This window comes from Phyllostomus discolor, chromosome 1, assembly GCF_004126475.2.
Source record: "Phyllostomus discolor isolate MPI-MPIP mPhyDis1 chromosome 1, mPhyDis1.pri.v3, whole genome shotgun sequence".
NCBI lineage: Eukaryota > Metazoa > Chordata > Mammalia > Chiroptera > Phyllostomidae > Phyllostomus > Phyllostomus discolor.
Window position 1 is genome coordinate 107,239,555 of NC_040903.2, and position 23,794 is coordinate 107,263,348.

Genomic DNA, 23,794 nt, shown 5'->3' on the forward strand with positions numbered 1-23,794 from the left:
GTAAACCCCTAGCTCCCATACCTCTTGCTAAGTGCCCCCAGGCCCAGCATTAGCAGTAGCCAGCCTAGATTCACGGCTTGGATTTGCCTGGGGATCTCCAATCCCAGCACAAGTAGTAGGCATCTTGGATTGCCTTATAGCTCATGCAACATGACCCTGGGAAAAACACAGATGAAGACTGACCATGGCCTATACCACTTGGGGAAACCCAGAGCCTGAATACCCAGTGGACAGCTATAGACCATATTGGAGTGCCACCACCCTGCTCCTGCACAGTTGATCCTCCACAGAGGGTGGAGATTGGTGGTCAGTGCTCACAACCAGTGCTTGCAACAGACTGGCTTGTGTAAGTCCCTCCCATTGACCTGCCAACAGCAAATAAGGCTCAACTACAAGAAGAGGGTGTAGTCGGCCTACATGGAGGGCACACCTTGAGTACCAAGCTTGGGTGATAGGAGAAGCTGTACCACAGGACCCTGCAGGACATCTACTATGTTAGGCCACACTACCAAGACAAGGAATCATAGCAGCTCTACTTAATACATAGACACAAACATGGGGAGGCTGCCAAAATGAGCAAAGAAACATAGCCCAAATGAAAGAACAAATCTAAACTCCAGAAAAAGAACTACACAAAAGGGAGATAAGCAATCTATCAGATGCAGAGTTCAAAATACTGATTGTGAGGGTGGTCAAGGAACTCAGTGAGAACCCCAGCAGCATAGAAAAGATTCAGTCAGAAAGAAAGGATACACTAATTGAAAAAAGAACAGTTTACAGGGAAACAAGAATAGAATGGATGAAGATGACAATCAAATCAATGATTTGGAGTATAAGGAAGCAAAACACAACCAGTCAGAACAATAATAAGAAAAAAGAATTAAAAAATGAGGATAGTATAAACAGCTTCTGGGACAACTTCAGGCATCCCAAGGGTGCCAGAAAGAGAAGAGAAAGAGCAAGAAATTGGAAATCTACTTGAAAAAATAATGAAAGAAAACTTCCCTAATTTGGTGAAGGAAATAGACATGTCCAGGAAGCACAGAGAGTCCCAAAAAAATTGGACCCAAAGAGGCCCACTCTAATATGTCATAATTAAAATGCCAAAGGTTAAAGATAAAGAGAGAATCTTAAAAGCAGCAAGAGAAAAGCAGTTAGTTAGCTACAGGGGAGTTCCCATAAGACTGTCAGCTGATTTCTCAAAAGATACTTTGCAGGCTGGCAGGAATGGCAAGAAATATTCAAAGTCATGAAAAGCAGGGACCTATAGCTAAGATTGCCCTACCCAGCAAAGCTGTCATTTAGAATGGAAGGGCATTTAAAGTGCTTCCCAGACAAGAAAAAACTAAAGGAATTCATCATCACTAAATGAATATTACATGAAATGTTGAAGGGACTTGTTTAAGAAAAAGAAGAAATCAAAACTATGAGCAATAAAATGGTAATACATACATACCTGTCTATAATTGAATCTAAAAAACAAACTAAGCAAATAAGAAGAACAGAGATAGATTCATGGATACAGAGAAGGTTTTCATGGTTGCCAGATGGGAGGGGGTTGGGGGGCAATGGGTGAAGAGGTGAGGGGTTTAAGTAGTGCAAATAAGTAGTTACAGAATAGCCACGGGGATGTAAAGTACATTTTAGGAAATGGAGAAGCCAAAAGAACTTATACACATGACCCATGAACATGAGCAATGGTGTTAGGATTGGTTGAGGGGAGTGGGTGGTATTGGTTGGAGGTGGTCAAAGGGAAAAAAATTGGGATAACTGTGATAGCATAATCAATAAAGTATCATTAAAAAAGGAAATGAAAAAGTAAAGCAATATATAGAGAAAGACCATTTCTTGAAGTTTTGCTATCTAAAACATAACATTCCTGGGTGCACAAATATCAATACTGTTTTTCTTTTGATGTAAGTCAAATGTGATATAGAGTTTAGGGTAGTAATTTTAAATGCCCTTGTTTATAATTGCAAACTTACCTTTTGTTTCTAGCTGGTAGCAGTGTTTGATGAACAAGACCCACATCATGGAGGTGATGGCACCAGTGCCAGCTCCACAGGCACCCAGAGTCCAGAGATATTTGGCAGTGAGCTTGGCACCAACAATGTTTCAGCCTTTCAGCCTTATCAAACAACAAGTGAAATAGAGGTCACCCCTTCAGTCCTTCGTGCAAGTAAGTGAAAGTTCTTTCTTCAGTTCACATTTCATCTTAATTTACAGGAATGCCAACTTTTAATATCCAGCCATACTTCTGCCAGTGCAATTCATTATCTGTTTTTATCAAAAATTGATTAAGGTTAGAACCTGGGCTAATATCTTTTGCAAAAGAGGCAAGATTCTTTACATTTTAATTAATTGGACTTTATACTGATGGACTTTTAACTGCTCACTAACGGTAAATAAAGATAAGAATTTTTCTTTTCCATATATTTCATCTGAATATAGAAATAATCAAAGGGCTTTACATTAAAATACAACTTAGAATCTTTGATTGCCAATCAACCTGGTTACAACCATTAATTAAACTTTATCTGAAGAGAAGAAGATATCTCAGAGCCATAGTTCTTTTCAGGGATTTGTAAGAGACGCTATGAGGTACCATCTCAAGGAAAGGAATTGCCTGGTGAGTACTCAAGTTCTGGTACACTTCCTTGAAAATTTCTGTGAGCCATTCCTGGAAGGTTGACTCAGAAAAGTGAGGAAGTTTGCTGGAAATCAAATTTGGTTTTTATAATTGTATGATCTTATAATTGAGCTGTTGATAAGAGTAAGAAGGTTCTTTTTGAAGTGGGTAATTTAGTCTTCTGCTGTTTTAGTGTTATTCTTAGGTAGATCATCATGTATAAATAGCTAATAATATAATGTATCTATAATATACAAAGATAATATATAGATTATAGGTAGATAATATTTTAAATACATGGTTTCTCCTTCTATAGTGCATCTTTATTTCTGTTTTTTGCATTGGTAGCATCTGTAGCATTTTGCTAGTTTATTTCTATATGTGCATGAACTGTTTCTTCTTGCACTGTCCCTCGAAGGAGTATGTGAGGAGAAGAAGAAACAACATCAGTGTAGGTAGCAGTTACCAAATGTGAGGATGCATTAGAAGCCACAGAAGTGTGCCATGTAGAGACGAAAAGCATTGAGAAAGTACACTTGCTTGATGGGATATGTAAGGGATGCCCTACAAGATCATATATGGACACAGGCCAGTGTTAAGCACTTCCTAAAATGGCTTTCTATCATCAGGAGGGGAAAAAATTATGAGTGAGAGCTAGGTTCAGTGAAACTTGGAGTGGGATCAGACATTAGAGGTGTTCTAGTTGAACATTTCCTGATATTCAGGAGATTTACATTTGTTTGTATACATGTACAAATAAATATATTTTAAAGTAATTTTGAGAAAATAACTTTTGATTACTACATGGATATGCTATTTTAAAATGTTACATTGAATTTACTTTGAGCAATGTTTTTTTTTATTGTTGTTCTATTATAGATGTTCCAATTTTCCCCAGTTGCACTCCCCTTCCTTGCCCCACCCCACTCCCACAGTCATTCCCCATGCTGTTGTCCATCACCATGGGTCCTTTAACCGCGTTCCTTGACTAGTTCCTTTCCTGTTTTCCCCCATTATTCCCCTCCCCCTTGCCCTTCCCCTTTGGTCCCTGTCAGTCTGTTTCTTGCTTCAATGCTTCTGGTTCTGTCTTGCCCATTTCTTTGTTTTGTTCATTATGTTCCTCTTATAGGTGAGATCATGTGGTCATATGATCATATGAGATCATATATCTTTTACCACCTGGCTTATTTCACTTAGCATAATACTCTTCAGTTCCATCCATGCTGTCCTAAAGGTAGGAATTCTTTTTTTCTGCTGCATAGTATTCCATTGTGTAAATACACCACAGTTTTTTGATTTCACTCATTTACTGATGGGCACTTAGGTTGTTTCCAGCACTTTGCTGATGTGAATTGTGCTGCTATGAACATTGGGGTGCATAGGTTCTTTCAAATTAGTGTTTCAGGATTCTTAGGGTATAATCCCAGCATTGGAATCGCTGGGTCAAAAGGCAGTTGCATTTTTCATTTTTTGAGGAAATTCCATTCTTTTATCCACAGGGGCTGTACCAGTCTGCATTCTCACCAGCAGTGCTTCAGGGTGTCCTTTTCCGTACGTCCTCACCAGCACTTGTTGTTTGTTGATTTGTTTATGATGGCCATTCTGACTGGTGTGAAGTGGTATCTTATTGTGGTTTTAATTAGCATTTCTCTGATGGCTAGTGATGCTGAGCATCCTTTCGTATGTCTATGGTCTCTCTGTATGTCCTCCTTGGAGAAATGTCTGTTCAGGTCCTTTGCCCATTTTTTAATTGGGTTGTTTGTGTTCCTGGAGTGGAGTTGTGTGAGTTCTTTATGTATTTTGGAGATCAAACCCTTGTCCAAGGTATCATTGGCAAATATGTTTTCCCATATGATTGGTTTCTTTTTATTTTGCTGATATTTTCTTTAGCCATGCAGAAGCTTTTTAATTTGATGTAGTCCCATTTGTTTATTCTTTTCCTTATTTCCCTTGCCCTAGAGGATATATTGGTGAAAATATTGCTGGGTGGGATATCAGAATTTTCCTGCCAAGGTTTTTCTCTAGGGCTTTTATGGTGTCACAGCTTATGTTTCAGTCTTTTATCTGTTTTGTGTTTATTCTGGTGTATCGTATAAGTGGATGGTCTAATTTCATTTTTTTGCATGTACCAGTCCAGATCTCCCAGCACCATTTGTTGAAGAGGCTGTTTTTACTCCATTTTATGCTTCCCCCTTTGTTGATTATTAACTGACCATATTGACATGGGTTTATTTCTGTGCTGTATATTCTTTTCCATTGATTCATGTGTCTGTTTTTATGCCAGTATCCGACTGTTTTGATTACAGTGGTCTTATAATATAGTTTCATATGAGGTGTTGTCATCCTCCTCCTTTGTTCTTACAATTGCTGAGGTAATTGGGTCATTCTTAGTTGAATATAAATTTTGAAGTATTTGTTCTAAATCTGTGAAGTATGCCATTTTTATTTTAATATGAGTTGCATTGAATCTGTATCTTGTTTTGGGTAGTATGGACATTTTCATGGTGTCAGTTTTTCCAGTCCATGAACACGGTATGTGCTTCCATGTATTTGTATCTTCCTTAATTTCTTTTTTTAGTATTCTGTAGTTTTCCAAGTACAGGTCTTTTACCTCCTTGGTTAAGTTTATTCTTAGCTACTTTATTTTATTTGTTGCTGTAGTGAGTGGGAGTTTTTTCCTAATTTGTGTTTCTTAATATTTCATTGTTGGTGTACCAAAGTGCCTTTAATTTCTGAATAGTGACTTTATATCCCCCTGTTTTTCCATATTCACTTATTAGATTGAGGAGTTTTTTTGTGGAGTCTATAGGATTTTATATGTACACTATCATGCCATCTGCAAACAATGACAGTTTTGTTTCCTCCTTTCCAATTTGGATGCTGTTTATTTCTTTTTCTTGTCTGATTGCTGTGGCTAGGACTTCGAATACTATGTTGAATAAAAGTGGTGAAATTGGAGACCCTTGTCTTGTTCCTGATCTTAGGGGGAGAGCTTTCAGTTTTTGCCTGTTCAGTATGATGTTGGCTGTAGGTCTCTCATATATGGCCTTTAGTGTTTTGTGGTATGCTTCCTGTACTGTACTTTGCTGAGTGTTTTTATCATATAGGTGCAGTATTTTATCAAATGCTTTGCCAGCATCTATTGATATGATCATGTGGGTTTTGACTTTCATTTTGTTAATGTGGTATATTGTGTTTATTAGTTTGCGAATATCATACCAATCTTGCATTCCTGGGATGAGTCCCATTTGATCATGGTGTGTGATCTTTTTAATGTATTGCTGTATCTGGTTTACCAATATTTGTTGAGGATTTTAGCATCTTTGTTCATCCATGATATTGGCCTGTAGTTTTCTTTCTTTGTTATGTCTTTACCTGGTTTTGAGATTAGGGTAATACTGGCCTCATAAAAAGAGTTTGGAGGGGGCCTTCCAAGTTCTTGCATGTTTTGGAATGGTTCGGATGGGATAGGAGTTAGCTGTTCCTTAAATGTTTGGTAAAATTCACCTGTGAAGCTGTCTGATTCAGGCTTTTTGTGTGCCAGAAATTTTTTAATTGCTGCTTCAATTTCACCCGTTGTTATTGGGCTCTTGAGGCTTTCTTCTTCTTTTTGATTCAGTTTTGGAAGATTGTATGTTTCTAGAAATGTATCCATTTCACTCAGGTTGTCAAATTTCTTGGCATATAGTTTTTAATAGTAATTTCTTACATTCCTCTGTATTTCTGTGGTATTGGTTTCTCTTTTGTTTCTGATTTTATTTATTTGGGCTCTCTCTCTCTTTTTCTTGATGAGTCTGGTTAAAGGCTTGTCTATTTTGTTTTTTATCTTTCCAGAGAACCAGCTCCTGGATTTATTGATCCTTTGAATTGTTCTTTTAGCTTCTATGTCATTTAATTCTGCTCTGATCTTGATTATTTCTTTCCTTCTACTTGCTCTGGGCTTTATTTGTTGTTGCTTCTCTAGTTCTTGTAGATGTTGGGTTCGTTTGTTCATGTGAAATTTTTGTATCTTTTTTAGGTAGGCCTGTATTGCTATGAACTTTTCTCTCAGGACTGTCTTTGCTGTGTCCCATAGGTTTTTGGCTGTTGTGTGTTTTCATTTGTTTCTAGGAACTGTTTGATTTCTTCCTTGATTTATTTTTAACCAATTCATTATTTAATAGCATGTTATTCTGTCTCCATGAATTTGAATATTTTTGAGTTTTTTCCTTGAGGTTGATTTTTCATTTCAAGCCATTTTGATCTGAGAAAATGGTTGATAGGATTTCACTTTTCTTGAATTTGTTGGGGTTCATTTTGTGACCTACCATGTGGTCTATCTTTGACAGTGTTGTATTTGCATTTGAAAAGAATGTGTATTTTGTTTCTTTGGGGTGAAAGTATATATATATATATATATATATATGAATTAAGTCTCATCAATCTAGAGTATTGTTCAGTGCACAATATACTTGTTGATTGTTTGCTTGGAAAAATCTATCCATTGTTGACAGTGGGGTGTTAAAATCTTGTAGGAAGAATGTGTTGCTGTTGATATCTTTCTTGAAGTCCTCCAAGATTTTCATTATATGTTTGGGTGCTACACAGTGACACACCACTTCACACGGGTCAGAATGGCCATCGTTAACAAATCAACAAACAACAAGTGCTCAGAAGGGTGTGTAGAAAAGGTAACCTGAGTGCATTGTTGGTGGGAATGCAGGCTGTTGCAGCCACTGTGGAAAACAATATGGAATTTCCTCAAAAAATCTATGAATGAATTCATTTATTCCCTTTTCCCCACAAAAAATTGATAGAAACAGAAAAATATACAATTTTTTTCTCAGTAGAGTGGATATTAAGTTTTGGTAATAAGATAAAGCCTAGGATCTTGTCTCTAATTTTTCCTTGAGCTTTCTTATAGTAGATACAAAGTTAGTTAAATGTGTAGCTCTTTTCTGGGAGTGATGTTTTTGCCCTGAGGGACATTTGCCAGTGCTTGGACGTGTTTTTGGTTGTCCTAGCTGGTGAAGTTGAGGGATGCTGTTATCAGCTGATTGAAGCCAAGGATGGTGCTAAAACATCCTACAAGGCACAGGTCAGTTCCTCCATATGTAAGAACTGTCCTGCTCGAAGTATAGTAGAGGTGGGGTGGAGAACCCTGCATTGTCATTGTCTTTAAAGTCAAAATAGCATTTACCTAAGAGAAGCTAATGTCCTGAATAATAATACCCTTAAACTTGAAGGGCTAGTAATAGCATAGTTCATAGTAGGTGGCCAGTAGACCATAACAACAAAAAAAGTGGGAATTATGGGCAATGTTGTACAAAATAATAGTATAAATATAAATTAATAGAACGAAAAAGAAATTTTCTTAAACATAAAAGATTTTTAAAAATTGAGGAAGTAAATAAAATAGACCACATAATGAAAGACCACTTATATAAAAGCTCATGTTGAAGAAATAAAATAAAACAGGGTACCATTTTAACATTAACCTATTTTACACAAAAAAGTAGATAACTATTGGGAAAGGAAGGCATAGGATGGAGGAAGTTGGGTAGAACCTAGACTTCTAATTCCTTCTTTTGTACATTTCATATTGGAACCATATCATATTTTTCATAATTACATGATCATTACACTTTTCATTTTAAAAATAAAATTCCTAACATTTATTAATTACATAAATATTAATTATTGAAATACAAATATTACATAACTAACATGAATTAAAAGCCCAGTTCAGTTGATGGCTCAATCATCCAAGAGTACCTTTCAAGGAAATGTAAAACATACTAATTTGTACACCCAAGAAGAGATAGGACAAAGAACTGCCAACCAAACATGAATCCTAAAACTGTTTGTTGTTGGTATTGTTGATATTGTTCAGATGGATTATATGAAATGAGGAAATAGAATAATATTCTAATTGTGTTACTTTTGTTACTGTTGAGGACCCAGGAGGAACCTTAGTATAGAAAAAAAGAGATAAAATATAAGTTAGAGGGAAATAAATGAAAGCATTATAAGCCTCAATTTGAATAGGACATATCTCAGTGAATCCTGGCATATTTTATTTCACACACTAACACACACACCACAAATAAGTAAGGAAGAAAGAAGGAAAAATCCTGCATGTGTTCAATGAGAATATCTAGAACCAGCTCAGCATCTCATATCTAGACTGAGCTCTGGAAATAGCATTTCCTATTAAAAGGGGTCAGAGTTTCTTGGAAAATGGTTGAATTCAGGTCTAGGCATGAAATGTATGAGATTGTCATGGATTATCATGTTGTGTTAGAAAGTAAGGAAGCTATGAGTGGTTACTAGAGTTATATACAGGCCCGTACACTCAACTTGTGGCTTCCACTGGCCCAAGAAGGACAATTGGAACATCAATAAAGATAGTAAGAACAGTAAGTTAGTAGATGAGGGAAAGTTTCTTTTTATAAAAGTATTCCAGCTAATAATTGAAAAAATAATGATAGAATTAGAATATCACTCTTGCAACCCCTCTTGAAATAATGGACCTAGGCATTGAGAATAGACCACTGCTAATGTAAAAATGTAATATTAATAAGTTAAGGTGAGTCCACCATGCATTGTACCCCTCCTGATGGAGGAATATAGTACTTTGTAGAAAGTGGTCTTGATGGAGGAATACAGTACTTTGTAGAAAGTGGTCTTGCAAAAGAAATAAAGATCTCATCAGACATCTAGACCAAACTACCGATTTATAGGGAATACAGAGTTCTGGGAAGAACATTGTCACCACGGGGATGCAGCCGGCCACATCAAGACTCTGGAAACTGGAGAAGACAATGACTCAGGTTCTTGAATAGATCAATTGCAAAGTGGGGAAAACAGACAGAAAAGGAAGTTACAGATTAATAGATGTGTAGGAGACAGAACATCCAATGGTAATGTGTGGATCTTGTTTAAATCCCCATTTAAATAAAATTAAAAAAAATGACATTTATATGCTGATTGGTGGGTTGTATGCCAACTGGGTATTTGCTATTAAGAAATTATTTCTTTTGGCGTGATAATGTTATTGAAATTATTTTTCTAAAGAGTATTATATTTCAGTAATACATAATGAAATATGTATGGTAGAAATCATATATTTGGTATTTGCTTCAAATAAAGACTGTGGAAGTGGTGAATGGGTAGTTTAGTGGTTCCAAGGGGAGTTAGTACATTATTGTCTACTTTTATATGTTTTTAAAAGTATTCTTAATAAAATGTTTTTTTAAGGAAGCACATGCATATAAAACATTTTTAACACTTTGAAAGTATACTTACCTCCTTTTTCTCTTTGCAATTTTTTCCTTTTCATATAACTCAGAATTTTAATCTAAAATATTTTTAAGTTTGAGTATTTTTTATTGGCCATCTCTTTATATTTGTATGAAACAGAAAATACATTAAAAATTTTAACTCCCTAAATTTTCTGTAAAATGTAAATGTACAGTATGATCATTGTTAGTTTATAAATAATGAAAAGAGCTTAAGTATATATAAAACAATTTTTGCTTATTAATGTGGAGGTAAGTGAATACCATTCAAATGAAAGCAAGCTATTTATTCAGAATTTTCCATAGCAAGGGGACTAGCCACTATTACTTGCGTTTGGCAGAGTCTCCAAGGCAGGCAGAGGAGTGGGAAAGCTTTTTAGTCAATAAAAGGGGAGGCTTCGGTTATGCCCAGATTGGAAACTGTTGGTGTGGAGTAGTTGTAAGGGGGCTGCGAAGAAGGTGGAATATCCTGTGTGATTGGTTAAGGCTGCCTATTTCGCTTTTTCTGTTTTTTTTTTTCTTTTTTCTAATTTAGTAGAAGGGTCAAAAATTAGGGAATCTGTCAGTTATAAATCAGGTCCTGGCTATTTTCAGCTGATTGTTACAGAGTTATTATTTGGCTTTCTGAACTGGTTCTACAGATAGTATAGTCCACCTTCCTGAACTGGTTACTGTAGGTAGCAGGCTGGCTTCCTGGGCTGGTTTCTCCAGATTGTGGGTCTAATTTCTGTTATTTACATAGGTTAAACATTGTCTAGTTACATGAGGTCTGTTGTTTCCACCATGTAACATGAAAAATAGAGACATTTACTCTGAAGAAGTTAGAGTAAATGAAGGTTAGAAGTTAGAGTAAATGTCTTTTAGACATTATCTAAAAGAAGATACAAGATACAAGAAACATTGTACATAGGACAATGACATCTCAGTCCCCTTCAAAGTAGGCATCTTGGGACCTCACACAATTTTTCCAGTCATGATCAGCTGCCCTGTTGTATTTTCTTGAATCTCATCAATAGTCTGAAATCTCTTCCCTTGCAAAGGTGATTTTAGTTTTGGGAAAAGCCAGAAGACACAGGGCACCAAATCTGGGCTGTAGGGGGCCTGAGTCACCTGGGTGATCTGGTGTTTTTCCAGAAGCTCTGCAGGAGGCATGATGTGTGATGCATGAGCAGGAACATTGTTGTGATGAAGCTGGCAATCACCAGTTGCGCATAGCTGCAGCCTTCTGAATCATCTGAATAGTTTACGTGGAGGAATGTTCCAGCTTAAATTTTGGTGCAGAATCATTGCCCTACTCACTCAGTCATTTTGAATGCAACAGCCACACAGTACACATGCTCACTCAAGGGCATCTATTCCCACTGACTAGTACAGTGAAGTCATCATTATTCATGCATGTGCATTCCAGTCCACTCTGCTTGGCTGCCAGGTTACCTCAGTGTCACACAAACCATTCTTTTCTTTTCTTATTTTTTTTTTAAAGAATTTATTTATTTATTTATTTATTTATTTCTTAGAGCAAGGGGAAGGGAAGGAGAAAGAGAGAGAACATTCAGTGTGTGGTTGCCCCTTGCACACTCCCAATTGGGGACCTCGCCTGGAACCCAGGCATGTGCCCTGACTGGGAATTGAACCAGTGACAATCCACTGAGCTACGCCAGCCAGGGCACCATTCTTGTTATATTAACAATGGCTGGACTTTTTCCTTATGAATTATAAAAATTATTTTTATTATAAATGTTTCTCTTTAAGATGACCTTTCTTCCCTAAGTACCCCTATTTAGTAAAATACATTAAATATTTCTAGGATAAGAAATGGTTATCTGAGAAGTTTTATTTATAGTAATAAGTAAAAGGAAGGAGATGGGGTTTTGTTACAGACATTTCTTCTGACTCCCACTAAGGGGAATGCCAAGCATCAGTTACTGATCCTTCATTAAAAATTATTTTTATTGATATATCAGAGAACAGATATCTAACTGGCTTGTCTTCCTTGCCTTGTGTTGTAAGGAATGGACTGGAAACTAGCTGAATGGCAAAAGGATTTGTTTTCTGCGTCTGCAACATCAAGGCCACTGTATCGAAGGCCAGGGCTTTCCCTTCTGCTTTTAAAAGAAATTAAAACATTTGGGCCTCTTAGAGCATTGTGGGCCCTGGCTGCGGGTCACCTCTGTGTCGTGGAGACATCAACTTCAGGCTTTTGACAATGGAGAAATGGACAGGAGGAACCAGCATTTTACCTGACCCATTGTTTTTAGGCCACTAAATCCAGTTTAGGGAAAGACGCTTGTGGAAGGTGACGGTTTTGACATCAGATCCCTAAACTTCCATGTTCCCACATCTCTTGGAAACTCTCTGCCTCCTCCCAGGCATAAACATATTTCAGTTTAAAGATAATTGGTTGCCAAATAACCTACCTAAATGTTCTTATTTTTCAACTAGACTTTTTATAATTTGGGAGTAGGAGTATATTTGACTTTATGCTTTTTCATATGAATTTTACTATGTAGACACTTCTTTCTAGGATGGTAGTGTAGAGTGTTCGTGGTTCAGAAAGAGTAATGGTGATGTTACATCAGCTGAACACTTGGGCAAGATTAGTAATCTTTCTCAGTCTCAATTCTTGAATCTCTAAGCACCACCTCATAGTTGTTATGAATAGTAAAGGAGATGTGTAAGGGTCTAATACATTGCCTGATGCATGGTAAGCACTAGATTAACAGAAAGTTGTAGAATGGTGATGATGATAATGCCTCTTGAGTGTTTGTTACTGATGTTTGAAAGAGTTGAGAAGTTACAGAACCCGAATAACTAGGACCTGTGTTCTTGAATTGGATGTACTGCTGGGGCATAGTCAAATGAAGCCATTTTTCCCTAATGATAAAGTCTGTGATTATATGTTTAACTGTCTCTATTTTCAGTGTTCACAAATCCAGACTTAGAGAAACCTGATGTGCTCAGTGTACACATTTCCTGTGTAAATCATTGAGTCCAAGTTTAATGATTTTTTTTCACACAATTTTTTTTTCTTTTTAATTCTCAAGGTCTTTTTATAGAGTTTAGACATTTTGGGGTAACCTTGCCTTGGAATGGTGGCTGGATACCTTTAATCCCCAGAATTCTGATTATTTAGTGTTTCCTCTGGAAGATCCAGACTGCAGACTCAAGATTCATTTGGAAGTGGCATATGCCCTTAGTGATGGTGAAATTTCTGGAAATAGTAATGCTGTAAAAATTTTGAGGAGTGAAGTACCTGATTTATTGTTTTGAGTATTTAGCTACCTTAAAGTTCCTGTTAATTTTTGTCAATTATGGGCAAAATTTTCCTGAAATGGTGCCATTTAACTAATGGTAAGATTTACCAGCTTCCTAACTTTTAGAACTTAAAGAGATATCAATAATTGTTATAGAGGGGTTGTGTTACAAAGTGAGCACTCTTCCCCTTTCTTTGTCTCTTTATTATTTTTCTTAACCAAGAGTATGCAGATTGATTTTGTCTTGATAGGATATCCAAGATCCTTGGTTTGGAGATCTATCCTGTTAACATTAACTGGTATTATAATAATATTTTCTGGATTTGATTTAAATATATATTGAAAATAGAAATAATATTCCTATTGTATTTCCTTTTAACTTGTGAAGTGGAGCATGGCATACAAATGGTGTTCTCAGTGTTTCAAATAATTACCTTCTTACTGTGCAAGTTCTTTTCAGCATATAAAACTCATCCAGTTTTGTTGTAGATGCAATCTGATTATTACATGTTGACAAGGTCATATATCTATTAATTAGATTGGAGATGGGATACAAAATTGCTGTAATTATTGTAATTTTCTAGCTAATTGCAGGGTTGGTGGTGAATATTTTACTTCTGCAAAATGAAAAACAGTGTTCCATCAGAGGTTGTTTTATGGGGGTTCAGGCATTTTGTTTTATATCTTTGGTGCTTTTTTGCCCACAAAGTGGCTCTTTTGTAATTTGTATTTTGTGAGTTATGTGTATCACTCTGCCTCTGAATGTCAGAGTGCTCATTGTGAGGGCCCAGTGGAAGCAGGCAAAGGCAGAGAGCAGAGTGGTACTCTCAGCTACCTCTTTGTTCTGGTTTCCACCTTGCCTCTATTGTTTATTTATAAATTGGAGGACTCTCCTTTCAGACCTGTAATAAAGGTTGGATGGGTCAGATCCAACTGGCAGAGTAATCCTCTTCTCTGCTCTCTTGTCACTTGTGTCCTACTTAGAAATACTCCCTGAAATGAACATTTTAAAATTAAATTCAGATTATATTCTTTTTTTGAATTATAAATTAAATGAATTATTGGTTAGTCCACTTAGTATTGTAATATGGGACTTATTTTGGATATTTTGTCATATTTTTTGCTTTATTTAATCTTTCAAAGCAGGAAGATGAATTGACACTTTAAAAATAATAGCATGTACACAGGTGAGTGTGTTCGAAGATTGCAGATGGGTGGGAACTTGCTCCTACGGGAGGGTGGGAAGCTCACTGCAGAAGACGGTAGAAGCAGACTGATGTTTATTCCCTGCTGAAATATAGACTGGAGGCGCAGGTGAAAACTGCCAAACCTAATGAGCAATTTGGCAGATGAGACAGGCAGTCATGAGGCAGCAGTCAGCAGCAGGCACACTGTCTATGGACTGACTTGTTTGTGCCAGAGGATCACATTTAGACACTATACATAAAATCTTCTTTGCACTGATATTTGGTATCACAAAAAAACATGTTTTATCCTTTAGTTTTCCAATTAAATAACCAGCAATCAACATATGGTGACTTTGGTTGTAAAATGATTTTTAAGCCTGCCTTTTCACATGTTTCATCCATAAAAAAAAAGAACAAAATATATTTTCCCTATATTAGAATACAAGTAATATTAGATTTTAAAACACACTAATAAAACATAAGTGATCACTTGCTTCATTGGGCTGAAACCTTCATCTGTGGTCTTTAGGTTGGAACACTCTGAAGTGACATTATAGTCTTTTTCAGTGTGCTGGGTCATTTATATCTGCGTTTCCTTACCTAAGAATCCTTTTCTTCCACTGAGCATATGAATGTGTAGACATGGACATGGCTTCTCCCCACTGAGGCTTTCAGTGTACTGTTTTGCACACAAGACATTTGGAAAAGCTTTTCATATCTTTGTAGATATAGCAGTCCCTTAGGAAACTCCCAGGTCCACCTCCTTTATTTTTACCATTGGGAACTTAAGGCTGAGTACAGTAAACTAACAGTCTGTGCTTAAGGCATAACAACAGCTCACATCTTCGTTGTCAAGACAAGGGGAGTAATTGCCAAAAATGTGTGAATATTTACTGTATGTCAAGATCCTTGTTTGGTTTCTTTGTGGCATTTCCAAACACTTGACATAGGGTCAAAGCAGTTCCTGGTTGGCATCAGTATTTCTGAGTTATGCTTATTATTCAGTGGAATAAGCATTTACCCCTTACACTTTTAATTACATCTATGTGAAGCACTTAATCTTTAAAAATCTTCACACATATGTATTTAGTATTTTACACTTAGTAATGGTGACTGTCAGTCCATTGGGTGGAAAAGTATTTCTTTCTTTTGTTTTTTATTATCTGCCCCATGTAATCAGCTGGGCTTGGGACTGTGGTTAGCAAGTGATCCTGTCACACTGTATTCATCTGAAATAGCTTGCCTGTAGGGGATTCCTAGTGTCAGCTGTGCAGAATCTCCCTACCCTTGACATGTGCCATTTTGGAGCGGGATGAGTTACAGGGTCCACTGTAAGCTGCCTTTGAAATTAAATCCAAACCATGTGGAACTGGACTCTGGGTACACAGAGCTCTGTGTATCATTCAAAACTCACCGAACCTTTGGAAGGGCAGCTTTACAGATTCGTCCCTTTCTCCCCCCAAAGATGTCCCCATGACTAGTCACTTTTCCCTTCCTAACTTTTTTTTTCTTGTTGGCTATTATGTTGTACTTGACCCTGAGGTCTTGCCTTGAACTCTTGCTTTTGTATGGGATTATACCTTACTTGTCCAATTATAGTCTCTTACTAGATGCAGGAGTTGTTTGCAAATTTTTAATGGTAGTGTAGCTATGAATATATTACTAAAGGTACAATTTAAACCAAAGCCAGAAAGCCCATTTCCAAATTATTACTTAGAGAAAGTAATTGTATGAAAATGTTTCAGTAGACAAGATTAGATTGTAAACAGATTTCTTTTTCATTTTCATCTTCCGTTCTAACCTGGTATTTAGGTTCTTTTTTCTATTAGTGCATGTCATAGAGAGAGACATATTGTGGATGATTTTGTCAGCCTGAGAGCCTGGCAGAGAAAAATCTTCTCTTCTTGCTGCACTTGTTACACATCTCCTGTTAACTTCCTGAGACCATGTTTGCATATTTATTTTTTCGTTAGTTTTAGTGTCAGAAATGGCTTTGCATTCCCAGTTCTGTTTGTCCCTGCTTGGCTCTAGGACCCAGCTGGAAACGAGCCTCATACCCCAGAATCATTGTGTCAGTCTCAATGGGGAAGGACCTAGAATCGGGGTGTCCAACCTTTTGGCATCTCTAGGCCATGCTGGAAGATGAAGAGTTGTCTTGGCCATATATTAAATACTTTGTGATGCATAATCACAAAAGCATACCATAATGCTTTAAGTAAATTTATGATTTTGTGTTGGGCTGCATTCACAGCCATTGTGGGCTGCGTGCAGCTTATGGGCTGCAGGTCGGAAACCCCTGACCTAGAGGAAGCAACAGAAGAGGCACAAGGGGCTTGGTAAATGCGACTCTGATTCATCCCCTTCTTACTTTTCCCTGTAACTGACAATTAGTAGTCTTCATGAGGCCACATTTTAAACAAAAATATCATCTAAATCAGTATATGCATTATGTTCCTTTTAGTTTCTAAATTTATATTAACTTAAAATGTATTAATTATTACTTACCAATTTACTGCCTATGTATTAGCAAATAGTTCTCCTTAATAAAGAATCTGGGTGCATCCTGGCTGGGTTGCTTGATTGGTTAGAGGATTGCCCAGTGCACCAGAAAGTTGTGGGTTTGATTTTTGGTCAGTGCACAAACATAGGTTGCAGGTCTGATCCCTGGCTGGGGTGCATATGGGAGGCAACCAACTGCCGTTTCTCTCTCACATCAGTGTTTCTCTGTGTCTCTCCCCCTGTAAAATCAATAGACATATCCTCAGGGGAGGAGTAGAAACAAGGACTCTGGGCGCTGGGTGTTACAGTGTGTTCCCACAGTGTGCACCTTGTGAATGTGTAGGTGCATATGAGTGTGTATGTGCTTGAGGAACACATTTGCAAAAGAAGTTGATAGTGCCTTTTTACAAAGATTTTTTTTTAATTAAAAATTTTATTTGTTGATTTGAGAGACAGACATCGATTTGTTTTTTCACTTTTTGATGCATTCACTAGTTGCTTCTCTTACGTGCCCTCACTGGAGATTGAATTTAACAAACCATGGCATATTGGAACAGTGCCCTAAGCAACTGAGTTACTTGGCCAGGGCCAAAGATACCATTTTTATGGAGCTCTCTCTATGACTTAAATTTGATGCTACCTTTAAATGCTTTCCTCATATTGGCATTTGGCAGCACTTAAATAAATCCAGAATTTTCATAACTCCAGGAAGCAGAGTATGTTTCCATGACCTCTCCTACTGTTTCTCCCTCTGGGTCTCATACATCCCAGGCATTGAGCATTCTTCAGCACTCAACACACACTGTGTCTGCAGGACGCCATGCCTTTCTATCTGCATTATCATTACAAGTTTTTAACATCCCAGGAGTTGTTGAAAGTTTTCTGCACCTTACATTTTCTGCCTGTCCTAGGGATTAAACAATGTCTGTCTGTTATTTTTCAGCTCTTTCTCAGTTCAGAGTCAGGGCAAGTGCAGCCATCACGACGGCTTGTCACCTCTGTTGCAGAGGTTTTTCTGCTTCATTATACAAGCACCTTTTTCTTTAGAGCAGTACCTCGTAAAAATGTAAAACATATATGTATGTTCGTGTAAATGTGAGTCCATACATATAGCTGATATTTAGTGAGGCTGTGTATGAAACGACTATAGGAGTAGCATGTAACTTCAGGAAAATAAATCACTTCGTATAGATGATTCCCACGTTTAAAGACAGAAGATTACAATTGAACCAGTCTTGGAAGCCTCAGACCAACTATGAAATGTCAAAAACCAGTAACTAAAGGGCATTTTGGAGCACTGCTAGATTATTCAGTCTGTCATCACATTTAGTTAAAGTGTCAGCTTGTGCCATGGCTGATCCATTGGGTAATTCGTTTTTTAAATTAGCTCGGGAAGTATTTATTTTAAATATAGAGTTTATGTGAATGCATTGGAAAAGACAATTCTATGGCAGAGATTTATGACTTAGGACAACAAATGCCAATTGGTGATCAATTTGCGTAAGTAGTATGTATCTACTAATATTTGAGGGTAGCCACTCTTCTGTGGTCAGAGTGAGGGAGTTGGCAATGGGAGGCAGAAACAAGGCCTGCCTTCTGCACTGCACCCAGAGAAGTTATAGTCTGCCTTTCTCATTTCTCTCCCTTATCTAAGATTTGTCCCCTCTTCTCTTCAGATTTGGGAATTTAGCTTAATCACAGTTAATACATAGTTTACCTGTCCCCACTTTTGAACAACAGGGTGTATGTAATTTCCTCTCTGTGTTTGTGTGTTAATATATTATATGTATTAGTTTTCTGTTACTGGTATAACAAATTACTGCAAACTTTGTGGTGTAAAACAACACAGATTTATTTTATTTCTGTAAACGAGAGCCTGTTGTGGATCTCAGTGAGTGGAAATCCAGGAGCTGGCAGGGCTGTGTTCCTTCTGGAGGCTCCAGGGGAGCATCCTTTTGCTCTCTTGTCCAGCCTTTGGAGACTGCTTGTGCTCCTGGCTCATGGCCCAGTTCAATAAGTGTGCATCTCTGAGACCCTTCTGTAGCCCACACCCTCCCTTTCCTTCCCTTTCATTCCCTTCCATTCCCTTCCGCTTTCCTCTTTCCCAGTTCCCCATTCCCATTCTCCTTCCCTCCCCCTTTCCTCCCTTCCTTTCCCCATCCCTCTTGTGATTATGTTGGGCCTACTTAGATAATCTAAAATAATCTCATGTCCAAGTCTTCGCCTTAATCATACATGCAAAGTTCTTTTAGCTATGTTAGGTACCATAACAGGTTCTAGGAATTAGGATGACATCTTTGGGGGCCACTGTTCTATCATGATATAGGTATATTTTAATATCATAGTGTGAAAAAATACCACTTCTGTTGCTTTGTTATGATGGTCTTGTCTTCTCTGATCAGTGACCAGTCATGACAGTGAGCCAGCAGCATTCATGGGATGCTCATTTCGATTTAACTGCTTTGGGAGGTAAAGTAATGAACAGTGTGGGACAAACCACTTCATTAGTAAATATTTCTTTGGAACTGCTTTTTATTTAGGTGAGCCAAATGGAGCAATATTTGTAAAAATAAACTCTAGTCATTATTATATAATTCTATTTATCTCTGTACAATTAAAAGGAATTTTTATAGTAGTTAATAACTTCAGTGCTTATAAATCTAAATTTTTGATCAGATACTAAAACATTGGATAGTTTTATTTTCTCTCACGTGCTCTCTTTTACTGCTCTTTTCTACTCTTCTTCATGATTTTACTTCATGTTTACTTATGTTCTAGACCTATCCATAAAGGATCTGAACGATGACTTCCAGGGTGATTGCATAAATTGATGGAATTTATAAATATTGGATGTAATTTTCAGTCTTGAAATTATATGACAGTTTCCTATTCTTGAACTGTTTTAGGAATTTCTAATAATTCTGCTTTCAACAGAAGCTTTAAAATGACTGAAGAGTAGTTCTAATAAGTGTTCATGAACCTAAAGACCTTTTTTTAGGTGTTATTTCACCTTGTATTCTTCTTTTGATTGTAAAGAAAGAAGTGGATTCTTGGGCATTTATCAGTGTTTTAAAGAATTAAGTTTTCTTAAGTATGGCACCCTTTTCTTCTGTGTGTGTGTGTTTTATATTCTGCTTTATTTTGTAGCCACTTGTGTACCTGTCTCTGGCATGTAAGTTATTATAAAGCGAACATCATGCCTTCATCATCCTTCTCTGTTTATAGCAGCTGGCTCACTGCTTTGCATCCACAAGGATGCTGCCCTCCTTTCAGCTCCGTGAGAATGGCAGTGTGTGAACAGGAAGGGGATAAAGCGTGGACTCGGTCAGAGTGGTTTAGAGGGTAGACAATCTGTTGAATTCATGTTCTAGATAGTGCAGCATGATAAAAGACTGTTCATATCTATTGAATATAATATTCAGCAGATCCAAATTCAAAGGTATACTTGATCTTTTAGTTTTATTTGCCAATCTGCTAGCATTCCTTTAGTAGGGATGTGTTTATATATACCCTGAAGAAATCTTTTCTATTCCACTGAACACAATTTTACATATATTTTCCTTTTTGTACATTCTCCAAGATTGTAAATTTATATGGAAACCTCACAAATAACCTATACTTCTACATATTCTCAATTGGATATGCTTGATTAGTGTCCAGTGCAATACCGTTAGTGTAGAAAAAATTTGAGATCCTTGATTAGAAAGGATAATCTCCTGAAAGCATATCCAAAATGATTGCTGTCTGCCTTCTAGTTATGTCATCCATCTTCATTTACTTCCTTTACTATCAAGACATACTAAATTGGTGCATTTTTGTTAAGATCATAGTATAAGACTTGATTGATTCAGGAGAGAAGTTTGATTTAGCTTTTTCTTTTTGATAGCAGCAGTATGGTTTTCTTTATTGTAGATGTGATACCATACTAGCAGTATCTTAAGGTCCCCTTTCAGACACTCATTTAACTAGTTACTTTTTTAAAATATATGTGCACATAATGTAGATTTTAAGGAAACAAAAGAATAAAAATCTCCCCCACATTTTTATTTCTTCCTCAGAGACAGTCACTCTTCTTTTATATTTATTTCCAGACAAATTCCATGCATTTACAAATTACCCCCAATATTTATGTGTGTAATTACAGGATATATAAATAAATATCCATTGCCCTCCCCCGCCGACAGAAGCATCCTATATACTGTTTTGTACCTTACTTTTTCATGAGACCATATATTGGAAATTGCTTTGTATTAGTAGATGTATGTCAGCTTCTTTTGTCCTAAATGTTATATTATATTCTGTTGTGTGAATGTAGTATCATCTGTTTAAATTTTTTTTTTAACTTTTAACTCATAGTTCTTCCCCTAGGTTCATTGAGCAGCCTTATAACCAGTGTTTTGAACTCTCCATCTGGTACATTGTTGTCTCCAGTTTCTTTAGATCTTTTTCTGGGGTTTTATTCTATTCCTTTATTTGGGCCATGTTTCTTTGTCTCCTCATTTTGGCAACTGCCCTGTGTTTGTTTTTATACATTAGGTACAGCCTCTATGTCTCCTGGTCTGGTAGGATGGTCTTAGGCAGTAGGTGTTCTCTAGGGCCCAGTGGCACAGCTTTCCCAGTCATCTGAGCTGAGTGCTCCAGGTGCGCCCCTGTGTGGGCTGTGTGCACCCTGCTGCAGTAGGTGAGCCTTGATTGCTGTTAGCAGGTCGGTGGAATGGAATTACTCCCAGGCTGATCTGCTGCAAGGACTGGCTGTGATGACCATGAAGGATTTGTTGTTCAGGAGCCCACCCTATAGGGCTCAGGCACCCACTGAGTCTACCCTTTTGCAGGGGTTATTAATTGGATAAAGTTAATACAGAGTGAAGTCTCTCTATCCACATCTTACTGCTTCTTATAGCTTTCGATCCCTGTGGGTTTTAAGCTTCTAGTTTTTATGCATCTCACATCTTCTGTTCATATACTTTAAGGACATCAAATGATGTAAGATTAAATTTTACATTCTTCACCATTACTTACTGTGTACCACTGCATTGTTCCTGAATTACTTTTTCAGAAAGATCACTGGGTAAAATGCAACTGCTTTATATCTCTTGCTTGATGAAATGTGCTTCATCTTTCTGAAAAATGAAAGAAAGGAGACTACAGGAGACTACAGTAGTATTTGTTACCTTTTCAAAGACAAGATGCATCCAGGTAAATGGGATTCATACCATAGCTATACTGACTAATCATGTTGTTAAATTTCATGTTACATCTTAAGAGTATGTTTAATTTTTGAGAAATAGCATTTTAGGAGGCTTGACTTAGCAAACCTATTCAGTGAAATGGAGCCTCTTCTGAATGAATATTGTATAAAGTCAGCACACACTATTCTAAAGAGATTTGTTGAACAGAAAATATAGAAATCATTTTGATTGATATGCAGCATCAGGCAGCTTTCCTTTCAAAAAATTTACTTAATTCTTATTGGGAAAAGACTTTGATTTAGTATCATTACTTGCATATTTTTATTTGTCTTTATACTTTTCTACTTTGTGAGTTCTGGCCAAGATGGAGGCGTAGGTAGAAACCCTTTGCTTCCTCACACAACCAGAAGGAGGATAATAACCAATCTAAAATCAATAAACAACCAGAAGTGCCAGAAAAATCAAACTGCAAGAAATTAAAGAAAAAATCAACCAGAACAACCAGACCAGTAAGGTGGCAGACTGTGTGGGCCTGGCTGGCTCAGAAAAACTGAAGCGAGATGGCGGACTGGGTAGGTGGGGCTGGCTGAAGGCAAACTGAGCCTCAGATCTGACTGTTGGTGACCACGGTTGCTTCAGTGGGAAAAACTCCCAGTCTCGCTGGAGAGTCTGTTGGAAAGTGCACTAGAGCCCAGCAGGCAAGCTGCACTGTTTCCTCTCTGGCTCCTCCCCACATAGTTGGACAGCCAGCCTATGTGATGGGTAATTTAAAGCCATGGTAATCAAAATCTCACAGATCTGATTGAGCTTGGTTGAAAAATGAAAAAACAAACAAACAAAAAAAACCCCCCAAAAAACAAATGCAAGATACCGAAAATGAAATAAGGCAAAATATTCAGGGAACCAGCAGTGACAGGAAGGAAATCAGGATTCAAAGCAACGATTTGGAACAAAAGGAAAAAATAAACATCCAACTGGAACAGAATGAAGAAATACAAATTCAAAAAAGTAAAGAGAGACTTACGAACTTCTGGGGCAACATGAAATGTTTCAATATCCAAATTATATATGGGTGCCAGAAGGAGAACAACAACAGCAAGAAATTGAAAACTTATTTGAACAAATAATGAAGGAAAACTTTCCCAATCTGGTGAAGGAAATAAACTTCCAGAAGTCCAGGAAGCCCAGAGTCCCAAAGAAACTGGAGCCAAGGAGAAACACACCAAGGCACATCATCATTAAGTTACCCAAGATCCTAAAAGAAGCAAGAGGAAAGGAAAGAGTTACTTACAAATGCTGTCAGCTGATTTCTCAAAAGAGATCTTACAGGCAAGAAGGGGCTGGAAAGAACTATTCTAAGTCATAAAAAGCAGGGACCTACATTTAAGATTACTCTATCCAGTGAAGATTTCATTTAGAATGGAAGGGCAGATAAAGTGCTGCCCAGATAAGGTCAATTTAAAGGAGTTCATCATCACCAAGCCATTATTATATGAAATGTTAAAAGGACTTCTCTAAGAAAAAGAAGATCAAAACTATGAACAGTAAAATGACAACAAACACAACTATCAACAAATGAACCTAAAAGAAAAGAAAAACAACAAAAACAAAAACTAAGGAAACAACCAGAGCAGGAACAGAATCAGAGGAATGGACAGCACACAGAGGGATTTCAGTGTGGAGGAGGAAGGGAGGAATAGGAGGAAAAGGTACAGGGAAGAAGAAGCATAATTAGTAGGCATAAAATAGACAGGGA

The 23,794-nt window shown here is 37.2% G+C and overlaps 1 protein-coding gene and 1 long non-coding RNA gene across 26 annotated transcripts in view; one reads left to right on the forward strand and one right to left on the reverse strand.

The window, feature by feature from the left end:
• PARD3 (par-3 family cell polarity regulator) overlaps positions 1–23,794 on the forward strand; it is a 689,179-nt gene that overhangs the window by 238,964 nt on the left and 426,421 nt on the right. For all 25 annotated transcript variants that reach the window (XM_036017299.1, XM_036017347.1, XM_036017963.1 and 22 more), the window contains exon 3: positions 1,999–2,179. In XM_036017299.1, the coding sequence (XP_035873192.1) occupies positions 1,999–2,179 (181 nt within the window). The remainder of the gene's footprint in view (positions 1–1,998; positions 2,180–23,794) is intronic.
• LOC118498950 lies at positions 4,904–13,727 on the reverse strand. Its single transcript, XR_004901444.1, has 3 exons — positions 13,718–13,727; positions 9,917–9,925; positions 4,904–4,986 (listed from the first exon to the last, which is right to left on the reverse strand). It is a non-coding gene; the product is annotated as an uncharacterized LOC118498950 (long non-coding RNA).